Raw genomic sequence first — 19,301 nt, forward strand, 5'->3', positions numbered from 1 at the left:
AAGGTGGGGGTGGCGCGTTTGGTAACTGCGGTGTGCTCAGAGCCTGTAACGACGCCCTGCAGATGGTGAGCACTCAGAAGATAGCTGTTGAATGAATGACAGAAAAGGCCTCCCCTCCGGCAGAGCTGGCCGCCCACGAGGTCTCCCCGGCCACAGCCTGGAAACGCGCGGCGCGGGGCTCGGCTGCGCCAGGACAGTATGGGGTGCGCTCCGCCGCCTCCGGGTTCCGGGTTTTCGGGGCGCCCCCTTCCCTCCCGGGCGGCCCCTCGCGGGCGGAGCCCCAGGAAGGCGTGCGAGCCGCCGGAAGACGCGCCGGCGCCGGGCCGGGAGGCAGCGCGGCCGCTCCGTGTGGCCGCAGTCGGGGGCTCACCGGGGCCGGCACGATCGCGGCCGGCGGGGTGGGCGCCGGCCAGGGTGTGTCGGGAGGACCGTGGCGGCGGGCTGCGGCCCAGGAGGCGGGGCGCCGGGCTGGACCTGGCCGCTGCCGCCGGCCGGCGTTAAACAGCAGCCAGCGAGGTGCCTTCGTGGCCCCGGCCTGCGGGAAGCCGGCCCAGGGCACCCCTTCCGTGGCGGCCGGAGCCCTAACCGCCCCCTGGGGATGCGGCTGGGAGAGGCCACGCTGGAGTGTGGCGGGTTGTTCTTGGCAGCAGCTCCCGCCCTAGGCCGGCTCTCGTGAAGAATTTGGAAAAGACCCACGTCCAGTCCTGAGGCCGAGGGTCCTCTGGGCTTCCGAAGGAAGCCTGGGTGAACGATGGGCGTTTTTTGAAGAATCACTGGGTTGAGCGGGGGGATGTGGTCTGTCTATGAAACGCTGGGAAAAAACAAAATCCGTTAACCACCGAGTCCTTGAAAGAGACACCCCGTGGAGCTGAAACCTCACGAGCCAGCGCTCTCGCGTCCCCTTCTCTGGCCCTGCCAGCGTCCGAGGCCGATCTGGTGAGTGGGAGGCCACGCTGCCTGTCTGCAGTCTCTGAGGCCGAGGGAGGCATGGCTGGGAACAGTGAGACGGGGCATCTTCGAAATAAAGCTGCTCGGTCGCTAACCGTTTCCTAAGAACCGAAAGTTTCTCCACTTTGGTAACAAGACATTTACTTGTATATATTCAGGGGCAGGATATTTTCCACATGCTCCAGTCTTTGGGCTGCAACTCCTCTCTGCATCAGTCATATTTGAGGGGTGGGGGAGGAGCAGCAGCGGGTAAGACATGCACCCTTCCTCACACACTTAAAAAAGTTGAGCCGGCTTTGTTTGCACGGAGCTAGTGTGTCCCAGATAACCCTGAACCTGCTCGCCGGCGAGGCAAAGGGTTGGACGAGATGATGGATTTAGGTTGTTCCCATATTTTGCTATTACAAAGGGCTCTACAATAGACCTCATTATCCTCGAAGTCCTGTATTTCCTCCGTTTTGAAAACATACCCTTTCACCCAGTTTTAACATTTCTGAAACCTGGATGCAGCTTAACAGACATTAAAAGGACTTGCCAGCTGCTGGGCATCTGCGTGGATGGTGATGCCACTGTTTACCCATGTGAGAATGCAGCTGTGTGATTATTCCATCATTTGAGATACCTGAAACGAACTTTTAAATTTAGATATCCAATTGTTTTTTTAAATAACTTTAAAAGATAATGCTATGTTGCCGCTTAAAAAATAAAGGTTTATAATAATGTTTTTAAGGGTTTACTGCGTCCCCAACATTGTCTCAATTAATCAACATTACAACCTTATGAGGTACAATTATTATCCCTTTTATAGATGAAGAAGTTGAAGCTAAGTGCCTTAGAGCTTTTACGTGCCAGGATTTTAATCCATGCTTTCTGATTTCAAAGCTTGCCCTCTTAATTCCTGTTAAAAGAAAGCCACAAACCCAAGAGTCAGTCACTTGTGCTGGGCCAGGTCTCTAAACTGGGGCCTAATACCTGGGCCCAAAATGTAGTCATAACAATCAGGAATTTTCTGGTCCATGCCAGAAATGAGGTAAAATATCACATGAGCCAAAAAAAGAAATAGATGAGGTAATCTGCATTATAAGACCCCCTTGCTCTTACCCCTAAAGGAGAACGACCTTACCTGATACAATCCTGTATCTTTTCCTAATGACTTCTTTTCCCATTCTCCTGTCTGTAAAAACCTGCCATTTTGTGTAACTCCCCAGAACATCTCCCTAAGTCCTAGATGGGATGTGTTCAGATTCGTGAATCGCTTAGTAAAGCCAATTAGAGCTTCAGATTTACTTGGTTGAATTTTTTTTTTTTTTTACACTTGAGGGCTGTATCCAGGCAGGAGCTATATGCAGCTTACAAGGAGGCAGTCAAGGCAGGGTCTGTGCATGGTGGTGTCTCTGGCTGTTTGTGTTGTGTGTGTACGAAAGTGAGAGAGAGAGCCACATCCAACAGTATCGATTATACTTATTCCCACATTGATGCCAAATCTTTGTTTTTTGGTCTTTGCAGTTTTAAATCTGTTTCTGCAAGTTCCACAGTTCGCGCTGTATGATTGGTGCTTCCGGATCCCTCCTGTCCTGCCTTTTGCTCCTCTAAGGGAATGTAGAGGCATGCATTCAAACCCACTGAACTGGCTGCCTCACCAGGAGGCAGAACTTAATTTAAGACAGGAGCCAGTTTCTCAGAGTTGTTAAAGTCACATCAGCCCCCAGGAGTCCCCAGTTTCTGGTGCTTCAGGGTCCACTCAAAGCCCTGAGGGCAGGAGGTTGTGCTCAGAGGAGAACCACACAACCTGTGAGCACAGGTTCTGGCAGTTTCCTCACTGGAAGTGGCCAAGCCCAGCTGGGCGGGCTTCATCATGCTGCAGCAGCTCCTGATCACCCTGCCCAGCGAGGCCAGCGCCTGGGTGAAGCTGCGCCATCCAAAGAAGGCCAAGGAGGAGGTGCCCCTGTGGGAGGATGTGACCAAGATGTTTGAAGGAGCAGGTGAGAACAGACTGATGGAGGAGGCAGAGGGGAAAGACAAGCTGTCCGTCTGCATGTGATGAGATAGGTATACATTTCATTGAGGTGGTGTCTTGGGGAGAAATGAGGGGAAAGCAAGTCTTTGGGGTTCGTGCTGTGGCTTTGGGGAAGGGGACAGCTGTGAGGGAATGCTGGCCTCTCAGTGTGGGCTCCATGCTGCTCTCATCTCTGTCCTCACATACAACACACAACAGGAAGACAGCACTGAGGTGTTCCCCACCGGCTGCTCCCCCATGTGTAAGTGTGAAGCCAGGCAGTGGGGTCAAAGGTTTCTACCCCCTTAAGCTCTCCAGTGGTTTTCCTTCACAAGTTTCAGTCATTTTAGCCCCAAATCAATATTTTTCACAACTGTCAGTTCATTCTTTTCATCCTTTGCTGAGAGAAAGGAATGACATACTTGGCCACTCATTTTACCTTGAAATGGGTTGAGTGGGATACATATCCATGATTACACATTATTTAGTGGTCAGGACAGATAGCTAGACAGAGAAATTTGTGTTCCTCATTTGGTCTCTCAGTGCATACCTTTCACACTTCAAATTCAGCCACTATTGTATTCTAGTTGTGTCATCAGGGACTTTTCAGCATCTTGCCAGATGAAAAAATGAATAATGAACTCTAATGCTAATTATTAATTGATGGAGATAGACACATGCCCAGATCAAAATAATAGAAGGTATCCTAAGAGAATGCTATGACCAAGTTCTTTTGGAAGACAAAAGACAGGAAACATTTTTCTGGTTGTACTTATTGGAGAAATTCTCACAAAACAGGAAACATTGAATCGAGCCTGAAAGAGGTCTAAGGTTTTAATAGAAGGTTTGGGGAAAGGATACAAAAGTGGGTACCTTGGAGCATGGTTCAGAGAATGGAGACTGTTCTAGTCTAACTTAGGGTTAAGAATGTGGGTGTATGTGTCCCATGGATAAAGGATGGTGGAAAGGAAATTAATGCTGGGAAAATAGACTTTAGGCAAACTGTAGAGTACCTTGAAGTCCATGGGAATTGTTTGGATTTTTCTTTCTTGTTGGGAACCTTTGAACAAGGGGTGGCCTGGTAGATCTGTGCTTTTGGACCAGCATTGACCATTGGGAAATATTAATCCCCAAAGCAACACACTGCAGGTCTTCTTATTTGTGGGGTGGGGTTTTGGAATCCTGACTTTTTTTTATTGAAGTATCATTGATATACAATTTTATATTTGTTTCAAATGTGTAACAGTGGTTCAGTAGTTACCCATATTATCAAATCCTCACCTCCTCTAGTGTGGTTATTATCTATCATCGTAGAAAGATGTTACAAAATGTTTGACCATATTCTCCATGCTGTACTATTGTCGCATGACCAGCTTATATTGTGATTGTGAATTATTGTGCCCCTTTATCCCTCTCCCCCTACGACCCCGCCTGCCCCAACCCCTTCCTCTTGGTAACCACTAGTCCCTTCTCAGTGTCTATGAGTCTATTGCTGTTTTGTTCCTTCTGCTTTGCTTTGTTTTTATACTCCACAAATAAGTGGCATCACATGGTACCTGTCTTTTCTGCCTGGCTTATTTCACTGCACAGGTCTTCTTCATTAAGGAGGCTGCAGGCTGCTCAAGTTCCTCTAAATGTCCTGCTTCATGAATGCATCGAAAGAGGAGCCATTATTCAGCAGATCTGTGGGCAGTTTTTCTCTTTGGAGGGCTTGGGGAGATGCAAACCTTATGGCTCTTCTTCTTTCTCAGCTCTGCTCTCTCAGGCAGCTGATGAGACCCAGCGAGAAAGTTTCAAGGATGAAGTGACCTCAGGGCCCCTGAAAGCAGAATCCCAGGTGTGTTGGAGTTTCCTCTCATTTTCTTGACATGCTTCTTGGTTTTCAAAGCTATAACTTGCCCCTTTTTTGGAGTGTGGGGTGTTGAGGCTAACATTTAATCTAGGGAGCTCAGTGCAAGTTGCTCTTGTACAGAAAACTAGGCCACGGTGGTGGCAATTTGCACACTCATGGTGGCCTCCCTCTATGTATCTCTTGTTTCTAACCAATATCTAGATCTAAGATTGTGTTCCTTTCTGTAGAGAAAGCAAAATGCGTGAAACAGTTGTAGCCCCTAGAAACCAACAGATGCCACTTGGAGCCTAAGATAAACCTCAGTTATCTTAATGTTTTATATTCAAAAACAAACTTTGTAAGTGAGAAGGAAGTTCCGATATTCTTAGTGATATACACATATCTCTGGTGAACTTCATGAGATGATCGTTAGTACTGCATTGGGAGCAGAGTCAAATGGCACCTAAAGGAGAATTAAATGGAGGAGAAATGGTCAGGCAATACAGTACACACGTGAGGCAGGTTGGGCGTTTCTGGTTAAGAGTGTCAGAAATGGTGTCCTCACCGCCTGGTGGAAGCGTAGGTGAAACAGAAGACAAATTTAGAATAAGGATGAAAGAAAAACTACTGAAGAGGAGATGTTCTTTGAAGACAAAGAGTTTTAAGTGAAAAGAATTTGATTTCTTGTCTCTTGCATTTCCTTGCTTGCTGATCAGGGGCAATTTTTTTAGTCATTTACAATCCCAGTTCACTTAGCTAATCAGATGCTAATAACCTCTAGGACTGCAATGCACTCCAGAATTATTTATAGTAACATGGAAGGTGTGATAATAGTCTAATTATTTTAAAAATTATCTTATCTCTACATTCCACTTATCTGGAATTCCTCACTTCCTAACATTTATCAAAAACTGATGGAATTCTTAACTCTAGGAAAAGATTAAACCTTTTTAAAATTGTGGTATAATTTCCAGGTTGGAAAATATACATAAAGTATGTAGTTTTATTTTGACATATTTATACACCGTATAACTAAATCAAGATATAGAATGTTTCTACCATCTCAGAAAGTTCCTTCATGCCCCTTTCCAATCAAAACTCTGCTTTGCCGCCAGTAGAGAGTACACGGGATCTCTGTATTATTTCTTACAACTGCGTGTAAATCTATAATTATCTCAAAATAGAAAGTTAACTTAAAAAGAATGTCTATTCTGCCATTGTTAGTTATAATGTTCTATAAATGTCAATTAGGTTTAGTTGTTTGATAGGTTGTTCAAATCCATATCCTTGATTAATTTTTGTCTACTTGAATCATTTACTGAGAGAGGAGTGTTAAAATCTCTAATTGTGGTTTCGTCCTATCTTCCTTTAGTTCTGTCAGTTCTGCTTTATTTTGAATTCTGTTTTCAAATGCATAAATGCATAGGATTGTTGTCTTCTTGATGAGCTGACCCTTTATCATTATGAAATAGCTCTTCTTTATGCCTAGTAATAACTCCCTTTCCTAAGTCTACTCTGTCTGATTTAATATGGCTCCTCCGGTGTTCTTTTAGTTGGTGTTTGTATGTTATAACTCTTTCCATTCTTTTGCTTTTATTCATCTGTGTCTGTATATTTAAAGAAAGACCTTCTTAAATGTAGCTGGGTTTTGCCTGTTTAGTCCATTTATAATTAATGTAATCATTGATATGGTGGGATTTAAGTGTATATTCTCATGTGTTGCTTGTTCCTTCTGTTCTTTGTTTCTTTGTTCCTCCTCTCTGCCTTCTTTTGGATTGGATAGTTTTCAGGTATTCCATTTTATGTCCTCCAGTGACTTTTTAGCTACACTTCTTGGGTTTGTTTTTAGTGTTGCCATTACAATATGCATTTTTCACATATCACAGTTGAATTAATACTATGCTGTTTCACATATAATATGAAAGCCTTATAATTCCATTTACTCTTTCCTTTCCTTTGTGTATTATCATCATACATTTCCCTTTACATGCTGTAAAATCCAAAATATGTTGTCAATTTTGCCTTTAATAGTAAATTGTCTCATAACAACTAAAGGAAAAAAAAGGAGTCTTTCATATTTGCCCACATACTTAACAGTTCAGGCATTCTTCATTCCTTTAGTTCTAAGTTTCTAATTGACATTACTTCCCTTCAGCCAAAAGAACATGGGACAGCATTTCTGATAGTGTAGGTATTCTGATGACAAATTCTCACCGCCTTTATTGTCTTCCCGTCTGGGGATCTTTTACTGGATATTATCGGGTGACTTTTTTCTTTTAAGCACTTTAAAGGTGTTCTATGATCTTTTAGCTTGCATTGTTTTGAATGAGAAGTCTGCTGTTACTTTTCTTTCCCTATATGTGACATGCCTGTTTTCTGGAGATCTTTCTGCTGTTGATTTCTAATTACTTCCATTTAAAAAATTTTTTTTATCAAGGTACAATTGATATACACTCTTATGAAGGTTTCACATGAAAAAACAATGTGGTTACTACAGTAACCCATATTATCAAGTCCCCACCCATACCCCATTGTAGTCACTGTCCATCAGTGCAGCAAGATGCCAGAGATTCACCATGTGCCTTCTCTGTGCTACTGTTCTCCCTGTGATCCCCCGCACCATGTGTACTAAACATAATACCTCTCAATCTCCTCTCCCTCCTTCCCTGCCTGCTCTCCCACACCCCTCCCCTTTGTAACCACTAGATTATTCTTGGAGTCTCTGAGTCTGCTGCCATTTTGTTCCTTCAGTTTTGCTTCATGGTTATACTCAACAAATGAGGGAAATCATTTGGCATTTGTCTTTCTCTGCCTGGCTTATTTCACTGAGCATAATGTCCTCCAGCTCCATCCATGCTGTTGCAAATGGTAGGATTTGTTTCTTTCTTATGGCTGAATAGTATTCCATTGTGTATATGTACCACCTCTTCTTTATCCATTCATCTACCAATGGATACTTCAGTTGCTTCCATATGTTGGCTATTGTAAAAAGTGCTGCAATAAACATAGGGGTGCATATGTATTTTTCAATCTGAGAAGTTGTATTCTTTGGGAAAATTCCAAGGAGTAATTAGCTGTTCTACTTTCTTTACTGAGGCTCTTTTGGTGGCCTAGTATTTAGGTGACAGCTATTAAACCTTAGGAACACTTCCATCTATAGCAATCCCTCCAAAAGAGACTGTAGAAATGGTTTGTGGGAGGTAAATTCTCTCAGCTTTTGCTTATCTGTAAATTGTTTAATCCCTCCTTCAAATTTGAATGATAATCTTGCCTGATAAAGTACTCTTGGTTCCAGGCCCTTCTGCTTCATTGCATTAAATACATCGTGCCACTCCCTTCTGGCCTGTAAGGTTTCTGCTGAGAAGTCTGATGATAGCCTGATGGGCTTTCCTTTGTATGTGATCTTATTTCTCTCTCTGGCTGCTTCTAGTAGTCTGTCCTTATCCTTGATCTTTGCCATTTTAATTACTATATGTCTTGGTGTTGTCTTCCTTGGGTCCCTTGTGTTGGGAGATCTGTGGATCTCCATGGCCTGAGAGATTATCTCCTTCCCTAGATTGGAGAAGTTTTCAGCAATTACCTCCTCAAAGACACTTTCTATCCCTTTCTCTCTCTCTTCTTCTTCTGGTACCCCTATGATGCGAATATTGTTCTGTTTGAATTGGTCACACAGTTCTCTCAATATTCTTTCATTCTTAGAGATCCTTTTTTCTCTGTGTTTCAATCTCTTTGTATTCCTCTTCTCTAGTTTCTATTTCATTTATCATCTCCTATACCGTATCCAATCTACTTTTAATTCCCTTCATTGTGTTCTTCAATGATTGGATCTCCGACTGGAATTCATTCCTGAGTTCTTGAATATCTTTCTGTCTTCCATTAGCATGTTAATGATTTTTATTTTGAACTCCCTTTCAGGAACAGTCATGAGGTCCATGTCATCTTTCTCAGGAGTTATATTAATTTTACTCTGGACCAGGTTCCTGTGGCATTTCATATTTGTATATGGCACCCTCTAGTGTCCAGAAGCTCTACTCTCTGGATCTGCTCAGCTCCTGTAGCAATGTTGGGGTTGCAGGGGAGTGGTATTGGTGCCTAAGGGGAGGAAAGAGCTGTTTCCTGCTTCCTGGATGCTATGCCTGTCTCCACTGCCTGAACCAGTGGGCCAAGCACACAGGCATAAGCCTCTATGCCTTGCATTTGCAGTTGCTGTAGACAGATCTTCCCTCTGGCTGGCCTAATGCCAGGGTAGGGTTTGCCGGTTTGCGAGCCAGATGGGGCCGGCTGGGAGAAAGGCACAGTAGGCTGCCTATCACGGAGGGGGTCCCTGGAGCTGTGTAGCCAGCCAGGGAGCTGGAGCTTCTGGAAATCGTGAAAGCTCCCAACCTGCTGGGCAGAGTGCACCCAGACAATTTTGTCTACCTGTCCTTTCTCCTGAGCAGTAAGCTCTGTGCAATCCTTGCCCCTTTAGTAGCCCTCTTGCTAAGGGCTTCCTTGTTAGGAAGGCTCTCAGACTGCCCGCCCTTCCTTTGTCCCAGAGCAGCCAGATATAGATCCCTGCTTTCCACAAGCGGCCAGAATCTCAGTCTCTCCAGGAATTCTGGCTGTCTTAGCTTTCCAATCCCCCAATCACGAGAGTATCATGAAAGCACCACGAAATGTAGGATTGTGCTCCCAGAGGAGATCTCTGGAGTTAGGTATTCAGCAGTCCCAGGCCTCCACTCTCTCCCGCTCCATTTCTCTTTCTCCAGCTGGTGTGCTGGGGTGGGGGAAGGGCTTGGGTCCTGCTGGGCCACAGCTTCAGTACGTTACCCTGTTCCGTGAGGTCTGCTCTTTTCTCCAGGTGTATGCAGTCTGGCGCAGTCCTCCTACCTGGTGCTCTTTCAGGATTAGTTTTATTAATTATATTTTCATGTTATATGTGTTTTTAGGAGGAAGCCTCTGTCTCACCTCTTACGTGCCATATTTCTACTTCCATTGTTATTAGAGAGCATCCTTGGTGTAACTTGAATCTTTTTTTAATTTGAAATATACAATATTATATTGACTACAGGTATACAACATAGTGAGTGATATGACAGTATATACATTATGAAATACCATGATATGTGTAGTTGCCATTTGTCAGCATACAAAGATATTACAGTATTACTGACAGTATTTCCCATGCTATACTTTCATCCCCATGACTAATTTATTTTATAACTGGTTGTTTGTACCTCTTTATCCCCTTTACTTATTTCACCTTTCCTCCCTGCTATATGGCAACCACCAGTCTATTCTCTGTGTTTATGACTCTATTTCTCTTTTCTGTTTGTTTGTTCATTTGTTTTATCTTTTAGATTCCACATGTAAGTGAAATCCTGTAGTATTTGTCTTTCTTTTTTTTGACTGATTTCACTTAGTATAAAACCCGCTAGGTCCATCCATGTTGTTGCAGTCAGCAAGATTATATTTTTTTTATGGCTGAGTACTATTCCATTGTGTATATGTGCCACACCTTTTTTACCCATTCGTCTGTCATTGGACACTTAGGTTGCTTCCATATCTTGGCTATTGTAAATAGTGCTGCAATGAACATAAGAGTGCAGCTATTTTTTCAAATTAGTGATTTTGTTTTCTTCCAGTAAATTCCCAGAGGTGAAATTAACTGGGTCATATGGTATTTCTATTTTTAGTTTTTTGAGCAACCTTCATACTGCTTTCCATAGTGGCTGCATCAATTTTCAATCCCACCAGCAGTATATGAGGGTTCTGTTTTCTCCTCGTCCTCCCCAATGTTTATTATTTCTTGTCTTGTTGATATTAGCCATTCTTAGTGTGAGGCAATATCTCATTGTGGCTTTGATTTGCATTTCCCTGCTGATTAATGATGTTGAGCATTTTTTCAAGTCAGTTGGTCATCTGTAGGTCCTCTCCCCATTTTTTTATTGGATTATTTGGGGTTTTGGTGTTAAGTTGTAAGAGTTATTTATGTATTTTGGATATTAGCCCCTTACCAAATATGTCATTTGTGAATGTCTTCTCCTGTTCAGTAGGTTGCCTATTTGTTCATTTTATACCACTTTTCTTGGTTTGTTTTTTGGTTCCTTTCCTAACTTCTGTTTTCTTCTGATAAATTCCCAGAGGTGAAATCACTGGGTCATATGGTGTTTCTATTTTTAATTTTTTAAGAAACTTCAATACTGCTTTCCATAGTGGAAAACTCCCTTTTGCTTTTTTTGGTCTTCCTTTTTATCTTTGCTTTTCATTTTCATTCAGGTTATTTCAATAGTTACCCATATTAAATCCTCACCCCTCTAGTGTGGTTACTATCTATCAGCAGAGAAAGATGTTGCAGAATCATTGACTGTATTCTACATGCTGTACCACCATCCCTGTGACCAACTTATATTGTGATTGTGAATTATTGTGCCCCTTTATTCCCCTTACCCTCATTCTCACCCAGCTTAAACTCTCCCCTTGGTAACCACTAGTCATTTCTCAGTGTCTATGAGTCTACTACTGTTTTGTTCCTTCTGTTTTGATTTGTTTTTATATTCCATAAATAAGTGAAATCATATGATACTTGGCTTATTTCACTCTCTAGATCCATCCGTATTGTTGCAAATGGCAAGATTTCTTTTCTTATTATGGCTGAATAATAAATACTCCATTGTGTATATGTACCACATTTCTTTATCCATTCGTCTATTGATGGACACTTAGATTGCCTCCATATCTAGGCTATTGCAAATAGTACGGTGTGTAGCTCCAGGAGTAGGGGGTTCCCCACTTGGGGCAAGTTTCCTATGGATCTGATGAAACTGAAGGAAGTCAAGGGAAAGGGCAGGTTGGGAGGAAGAGTTTTATTGCTCACAGCTCAATCTCTCACTTGTCTCCACTGACCAGCCCCCACTCCCTCCCTGCTGCCCTGGTGTGTGCCCACTTCCCCTACCGGCCCTTTCCAGGAGGAATTCCCTGGGTTGGTCCCTGGTGACTGGTGGGGACCAAACCAATTATATACCAGGAATGGGGGGGAGGGGAGAATGGCTGTTTTCCCCTGCTGTGGCCCCGCCATGCCCTATTGATGTGCAAATAGGCAAAAGCCAGATGAGAAATTCTGGGTGAAAACTTATATTTATCCCACAGGTGATAAACATAACGGTGCATATATCCTTTCCAATCAGGGATTTTGTTTTCCTTGGGTAAACTCCTAGAAGTGGCATTACTGGATTGAAGCATATTTCTATTTTTAGTTTTTTGAGGAGCCTCCATACTGCTTTCCACAGTGGTTGCATTAATTTACATTCCTACCAACAGTGTAGGAGGGTTACCATTTCTCTGCATCTTTGCCAACATTGTTTTTTTTTAAACGAAGTATCAATGCAATACAATCTTATATTGGTAGTGATGCTGTTCACTTTCATGTTTCTCAAGCAAGCCAATGATACTGTCACCTGAGTCCTTTGTACCTGCCTATAACACTCTCCCCAGATTCCCACTTGGCTGTTCCTTGCTGAATTAATGTCTTTGGTAAAATACCCTTTTAAAAGACTTCCCCAACCTTCTTACATAAAAGATTCTCCCTGCCCTCACTATGGATCTCTCTATTCCCCTTATCATGCTTAATTTTTTCTGAGACACTATGACCATCTGTCCTTTTATATATTTAATTATTTATGATAATCACCAGATGACCTCCAAACAGATCCAGTGGAGACTCCCAGTAAAACTAGTTTAGATCTCTCAGAACTTAGAATACTGTCAGACCTCCTTGAACCTTGATGGAGGTGGTCTCTGGCTAAAATGGAACATATCTGATGTTCTAGGAATTGTTGACCTTCAAGGACATATCTGTGGATTTCACCCAGGAGGAGTGGAGAAATCTGGCCCCTGCCCACCGGAATCTGTACCGGGAGGTGATGCTGGAGAACTATGGGAACCTGGTCTCAGTGGGTAAGAATGGGCTAAACATATATCCAGAAACCTGCTCACTACAGGAGAGTCATTATTTCTAAATCATTAAATGTGGAACTTGGCCTTGGGTTCTGTATTAGAGATATCTTGTTCCTTTGAAAATCAAGCCAGGGCATATTTGATTCTTCTTCCTCTTGGGAACCACTTTACTTTGGCAAGCTAGACTAGAAAGACATGCCCCTTTCCATTTTCAGAGACCCTGACTGCTTAAGGCCTAGAACTAAATTTTTGCTGTGGTTCTTAGACCTCAGCATAAACATTCATACTTTTATTTTTAACTCCATAAGCAGGATATCAGTTTTCCAAACCTAGTGTGATATCGCAGTTGGAGAAAGGAGAAGAGCCATGGATGACAGAGAACAATGGCCCAGGATATCCCAGTTCAGGTGAGACCAAGGTCCAAGGAAGATGGTGTCTTTTAATATATAGGCCAGAGTGTGTCATTCTTCATAGGCTGTGGGGAAAGCTGAGGCCACTGGACAGGGCATCCACTAAATCTGATTTCACCCCTCCCTCCCTCCCTAACCTCTTTCCTTCACCTGACCTTGCAAAAGTCTCTCTGGGGTTGGGAGGAAGAGAAATCTGTCTTCATTAAGGTTAAACTTGATTTTCCCTCTTTCTTCAGTATCATAGTATCTGCCAATGGAGAGATCTTTTTTCTAAGCAGTCAGATGTACATGGCCTCACCTCACAGAAGACACATCTCTTTTCAGGACTCTCACTGCATTCTACAAATCTTTGATTTTTCTCCCATGCATTCTATTTGCACTTTTCACCAATTTTCATTTTATAATCCCACCTTTGATTTTCATTTTCTTTTTAATTCATACATCTTAACTTTTTTGTAACAGCTACTTTATGAAAACTCTTGTAAGAGAAATTACCATTTGATCCCTTCTCACAAAATCTAGTGGTGTTTAACAATCTCCTTAAACTTTGCTGTATTATGAAATATTTCAGATGTTCAGAAAGGCACAGAGAACGTTGTAACAAATTGCTTTGTGGCTCCCACTGAGATTAAGAAATAAAACAGTTGAAGCTCTTCTGTTCCTCTCCTACCTTTTGAAACAAACTCTTCTGACTTTAAATATTAGCATTCTCATGTGTCTTTGATTATTATAAGTTGAAAATAATATATTTTTGCATGTTCTTATTTTTTAAATAGGTGAAATATAACATCTTCCACTTGCTTTGCTCATTCAACAGTATTGATGTTCATCTATATTGTTCTAGTTCATTCATTTCCATTGAGTCAATAAACCACAGTTTATCCTATTAATAGACATTTCTACTGTTCTATTGGGGTGGGAGCTACAAAGATACTGCAGTATATCTTCATGTATATATCTTTTTGTATACATAAACGAGTGTTTCTCTGAGATAATTTGGTAGAAGCAAAATCGCTGGGTAACGGAATATATGCACTTGCATTTTGCTAGGTATTACCAAATTGCTCTTCATGTACTCCCATCTTCAGGTTTTAAGAACTCTCAGAACTCAGCATCTTGTCAACACTTGGCATTGTCAAACTTAAAAAATTCAGTGTATGAACATGGTACCTTGTTTCTTTCATTTTCCTGATTACTAGTGACAGCATATTTTTCATATTTATTGAACATGCATCCAGGATTCCTCTTATATAAATGACTTATTTCTATCCTTTGCCAATTGTTCTACTATTGTTTATTTTTGTTTCTTATGAATTTAAAGGAAAAATATGTTATCCTATATCCTTAAATTTTTGCTTTTCATATTTAGGTTTAATTCACTTGGAATTTCTTTTATGTGTAGTGTGAAGTGAGGGTCTAGTTTAACTTCTTCCACATGGATAATCACTCCAGGGACCAACTATTTAATAGTTCATGCCGCTCTGTCACCTGTCAAGCTTCCTTATATGCTTGGGTCTGTTACTGGTGTCTCTCTATTCTGTTCCATTTCTCTTTTTGTTCTATCCCGTCTGTAGTGCCCAGCTGTCTTAATTACTGTACTGCATAGAGAGACCTAAATATCTAATAGAGATGGTTCTTCCACCTTGTTCTTCAAAATTGCCCTGGCTTTTCTTAGCTTCTTGCTTTTCTGTACAAATAATATAATGTGAGCATCAAAGTACACACACACACACACACACACGGTATTTTAATTGGAATGATATTGAATTTACAGATCCATTTTGGGGGCAATTAATATTATATATTGAGGCCTGTTATCCAGGAACATGGTATATTGCTCCATTTGTTGATACTTCCTAATGTTTTCTCTGTAAAGTTTCAGGGTTTTTCCCCTAAAGATATTATATATGTTGAACTATTTTGTTAAATTCATATTGAACACCTTATAGTTTGTTGCTCTTGTAAATGATATGCATTTTTAAATTATTTCTTCTGCTTATATATTGATCTTATAGCCAACCACCTTGTTTCACTCTGCTATTTCCAATAATTTTTACATTTTTCTGGGTTTTCTCTTTTTCAACTTATAATAATGAAAATAACAAAATAAAAGCTACCATGAATGTTTTTTTTCCTGACTCTGGATGAAACTTGAAAGAGGTCTCATAAATGGTAGAGTCCCTTTGATCTTAGTAAAATGTTTAGTTCAGTGCAATAATTAAAACTCCCAACTTCATTCAAAGTTAAAATTTCCCCCATAGCTTGGGCCTGCTTCAGGCCTAGATACTGAATTGGAGAGCAGGACATAGGTGGCTTCTTCTCTCTTTCTGTGTCTTCTTCTCTCGCCCTTTCCCTGTTCAAGACCAGAATCAGGGGCCTGCAGAACATAGACTCTACTATTACCTTTATTCACAGAACTTGGAATTTGGAAGTACTAATGATCCATTTCTGGTGACCAAAAAGTCCTAAAAGAAGTTACATCTTTCAGGAATACAGAGCTGTCCACTGAAATATTAGTAATGGGTACATCAAATTATCAAGTAAGAAAACCTGTCAGAATTTTAAAGGTTAAAGGTATTTTCATAGACCACAGCCTTAGTAGCAACATAGAAGACTGGGTTTCTTACAAGCCTCTTTTTGCATAAATATCACTTCCAGGGACAGATTAATAACTACAGGAAATAGAGCAATGTATAAATATTAATACAAGTTTCAGTAGAAGACAGCTTAATGTTCTTATGAATGTTCTTACCTTATTTTTGAACTAGTGTTCAAGTCTTATTTTTTTAATTATAGTCTCTCCTGCTGTTGCTGGGGAGGGGAAAGGGACATCCTTTATCTTCTGAGATTGTTTTGCAAAAGTAGTTGTCAATTAAAAAGACATATTTTTAAGGCATAAATGCTGACAGTTTATTATCGATTATTATTAGAAAGAGCTGGACTTAAAGCACTTAAATTTTGCTCTCTATATAAATTCACACTTTTACTCTATTTACTAATTCATAATTTAATTTCCCATTACCTTTCCAGGCTGCATAGCCATATTTAAATGTACTCATGTACTTTATATGTGTTGTTATCTAACTCCCTATTCTATGCCCACTACAATGATTGATTTTTCAAAACAATGAATATGAGTTATTTGCATTTTTTTCTACTTTCAGATTTGAAAAGTAAAATAGAAACTAATATGTCAACTGCAAAGAATGACATTTTACAAGAACAGTTATATCATGGCATTATGATGGGAAGGTTCATAAGAGATGATGTCATTTATCCCACAATGAGAGAAGTCTCCAAATATGATGAATTGGAAAGGCACCAAGAAACCCATGGAAGAGATGTGAGACAAGCCATCTTGACCCACAAGAAGAGAGGCCAAGAAACTAACAAATTTGGGGGAAATTTTGTGAGTTCAAATAGTATCATAGGACAGCGGTACCGTAAATGTAACACACCTAGAAAGAGGAACAAATACAAATTAGATTCAGTTAATCATCCAAGTTACATAAAAACAAAAACCTATGAATGTAATATATGTGAAAAAATGTTTAAACAACCCATTCACCTTACTGAACACATGAGAATTCATACTGGTGAGAAACCTTTCAGATGTAAGGAATGTGGAAGGGCTTTTAGTCAAAGTGCATCCCTTACTACACACCAGAGAATCCATACTGGTGAGAAACCCTTTGAATGTGAAGAATGTGGCAAAGCCTTCAGACATCGGTCATCTCTTAATCAGCATCATAGAACTCACACTGGGGAGAAACCCTACATATGTGATAAATGTCAGAAAGCTTTCAGCCAAAACATTAGCTTGATCCAACATCTGAGAACTCATTCTGGAGAGAAACCCTTTACATGCAATGAATGTGGGAAAACCTTTCGACAGATTAGACACCTTAGTGAACATATAAGAATTCACACTGGGGAGAAGCCCTATGCATGCACCGCATGTTGTAAAACCTTTAGTCATAGAGCGTATCTAACGCATCATCAGAGAATCCATACTGGGGAAAGACCCTACAAATGTAAAGAATGTGGGAAAGCCTTTAGGCAGAGGATACACCTTAGCAACCATAAAACTGTTCATACAGGAGTGAAAGCATATGAATGCAACCGCTGTGGGAAAGCCTATAGGCATGATTCATCCTTTAAGAAACATCAGAGACATCACACTGGAGAAAAACCATATGAATGTAATGAATGTGGAAAAGCTTTCAGCTATAATTCATCACTTAGTCGACACCAGGAGATACACAGAAGGAATGCTTTCCAAAATAATGTATGAAAACATTATTCAACATGAGAACAAAGCCAAGTCTAAATCAGTGATTCTATACTTTTATATTTCAGGATTCTAAATTTCAGGAGTTGATATGATGCCAACTCTTAATTTGCCCACTGTGTAAAAAACACTGTATTGATAACTGCTATCTACTAACACCTCTCTACAAAGTACTCAATCAAGAATAAAGGATAGTCCTTCAAATCAAATTCAGCATTATGGAAAATACACATGTAACTATTATTTTTCTTATTTCATGGTGGATTTAAAAATAAGTCTTCATGGTATTTACTGATTTACAGATGAGTGTTTGGGAAGTACTGTTTAAAATATCACCACCCTACTTTATTTATTTTTATTAAGTCATCATTGATATACAATCTTATGCCCAGGTTTCACATTAGCAACATTGTGGTAACTATATTGCCCCCATTATCAAGTCCCCACCACATACCCCATTATAGTCACTGTCCATCAGCATAGTAAGATGCTATAAAGTCACAACTTGTCTTCTCTGTGCTACACATCCTTCCCCATGCCCCCCTATATTATGAGTGCTAATCATAAGGCCCCTTAATCCCCTAATCCCTCCCTTCCCACCATCCCTCCTCAGTCCCTTTCTCTTTGGTAACTGTTGGTCCATTTTTGGGTCCTGTGAGTCTGCTGCTGTTTTGTTCCTTCAGTTTTTGCTTTGTTGTTATACTCCACAGATGAGTGAAATCCTTTGGTACTTGTCTTTCTCCACCTGGCTTATTTCACTGAGCATAATACCCTTTATCTCCATCCATGTTGTTGCAAATGGTAGGATTTGTTTTCTTCTTATGGCTGAATAATATTCCATTGTGTATATGTACCACATCTTCTTTATCCATTCATCTGCTGATGGACACTTAGGTTGCTTCCATTTCTTGGCTATTGTAAATAGTGCTGTAATAAACATAGGGGTGCATATGTCTTTTTGAAACTGGGCTCCTGCATTCTTAGGGTAAATTCCTAAGAGTGGAATTCCTCGGTCAAATGGTATTTCTATTTTTAGTTTTTTGAGGAACCTCCATACTGCTTTCCACAATGGTTGAACTAAGTTACATTCCCACCACCAGTGTAGGAGGGTTCCCCTTTCTCCACATCCTCACCAACATTTGTTGTTGTTTGTCTTTTGGATGTTGGCCATCCTAACTGGTGTGAGGTGATATCTCATTGTGATTTTAATTTGCATTTCTCTGATGATTAGTGATCTGGCGCATCTTTTCATTACCTGTTGGCCATATGAATTTCTCCTTTGGAGAAGTGTCTGTTCAGATCCTCTGACCATTTTTTAATTGGATTATTTGCTTTTTGTTTGTTGAGGCATGTGAGCTCTTTATATATTTTGGATGTCAACCCCTTATCAGATATGTCATTTATGAATATACTTTCCCATACTATAGGACGCCTTTTTGTTCTGCTGATGGCATCCTTTGCTGTACAGAAGCTTTTTAGTTTGATATAGTCCCAGTTGTTCATTTTTGCTTTTGTTTCCCTTGCCCAGGGAGATATGTTCATGAAAAGTTGCTCAGGTTTATAGTCAAGAGATTTTTGCCTATGTTTTTTCTAAGAGTTTTATGGTTTCATGACTTACATTCAGGTCTTTGATCCATTTTGAATTTACTTTTGTGTATGGGGTTAGACAATGATCCAGTTTCATTCTCTTACATGTAGCTGTCCAGTTTTGCCAACATCAGCTGTTAAAGAGGCTGTCATTTCCCCCATTGTATGTCCGTGGCTCCTTTATCATATATTAATTGGCAGTGTATGTGTGGGTTTATGTCTGGGCTCTCTAGTCTGTTCCATTGATCTGTGGGTTTGTTCTTGTGCCAGCACTAAATTGTCTTGATTACTGAGGCTTTGTAG

At 40.8% G+C, this 19,301-nt stretch overlaps 1 protein-coding gene across 5 annotated transcripts; it reads left to right on the plus strand.

Moving 5' to 3' along the window:
- Positions 1–333: 333 nt before the first annotated feature.
- On the plus strand, positions 334–17,627 carry ZFP69 (ZFP69 zinc finger protein). 5 transcript variants are annotated; one of them, XM_036893055.2, is made up of 6 exons: positions 334–936; positions 2,455–2,930; positions 4,696–4,781; positions 12,584–12,710; positions 13,022–13,117; positions 16,285–17,627. In XM_036893055.2, the coding sequence occupies exons 2-6, from the start codon at positions 2,804–2,806 to the stop codon at positions 17,412–17,414; spliced, it is 1,566 nt and encodes a 521-aa protein (XP_036748950.1). In that variant the 5' UTR covers positions 334–936; positions 2,455–2,803; the 3' UTR covers positions 17,415–17,627. The 5 variants fall into 5 exon arrangements, with proteins under 5 accessions (XP_036748950.1, XP_036748949.1, XP_057356053.1 ...); XM_036893054.2 differs by having other exon boundaries at positions 335–936; positions 13,019–13,117; XM_036893056.2 differs by lacking the exon at positions 2,455–2,930 and having other exon boundaries at positions 337–936; positions 13,019–13,117.
- The last annotated feature ends 1,674 nt before the right edge of the window (positions 17,628–19,301 follow it).

Source organism: Manis pentadactyla, chromosome 4 (genome assembly GCF_030020395.1).
Source record: "Manis pentadactyla isolate mManPen7 chromosome 4, mManPen7.hap1, whole genome shotgun sequence".
Classification (NCBI taxonomy): Eukaryota; Metazoa; Chordata; class Mammalia; order Pholidota; family Manidae; genus Manis; species Manis pentadactyla.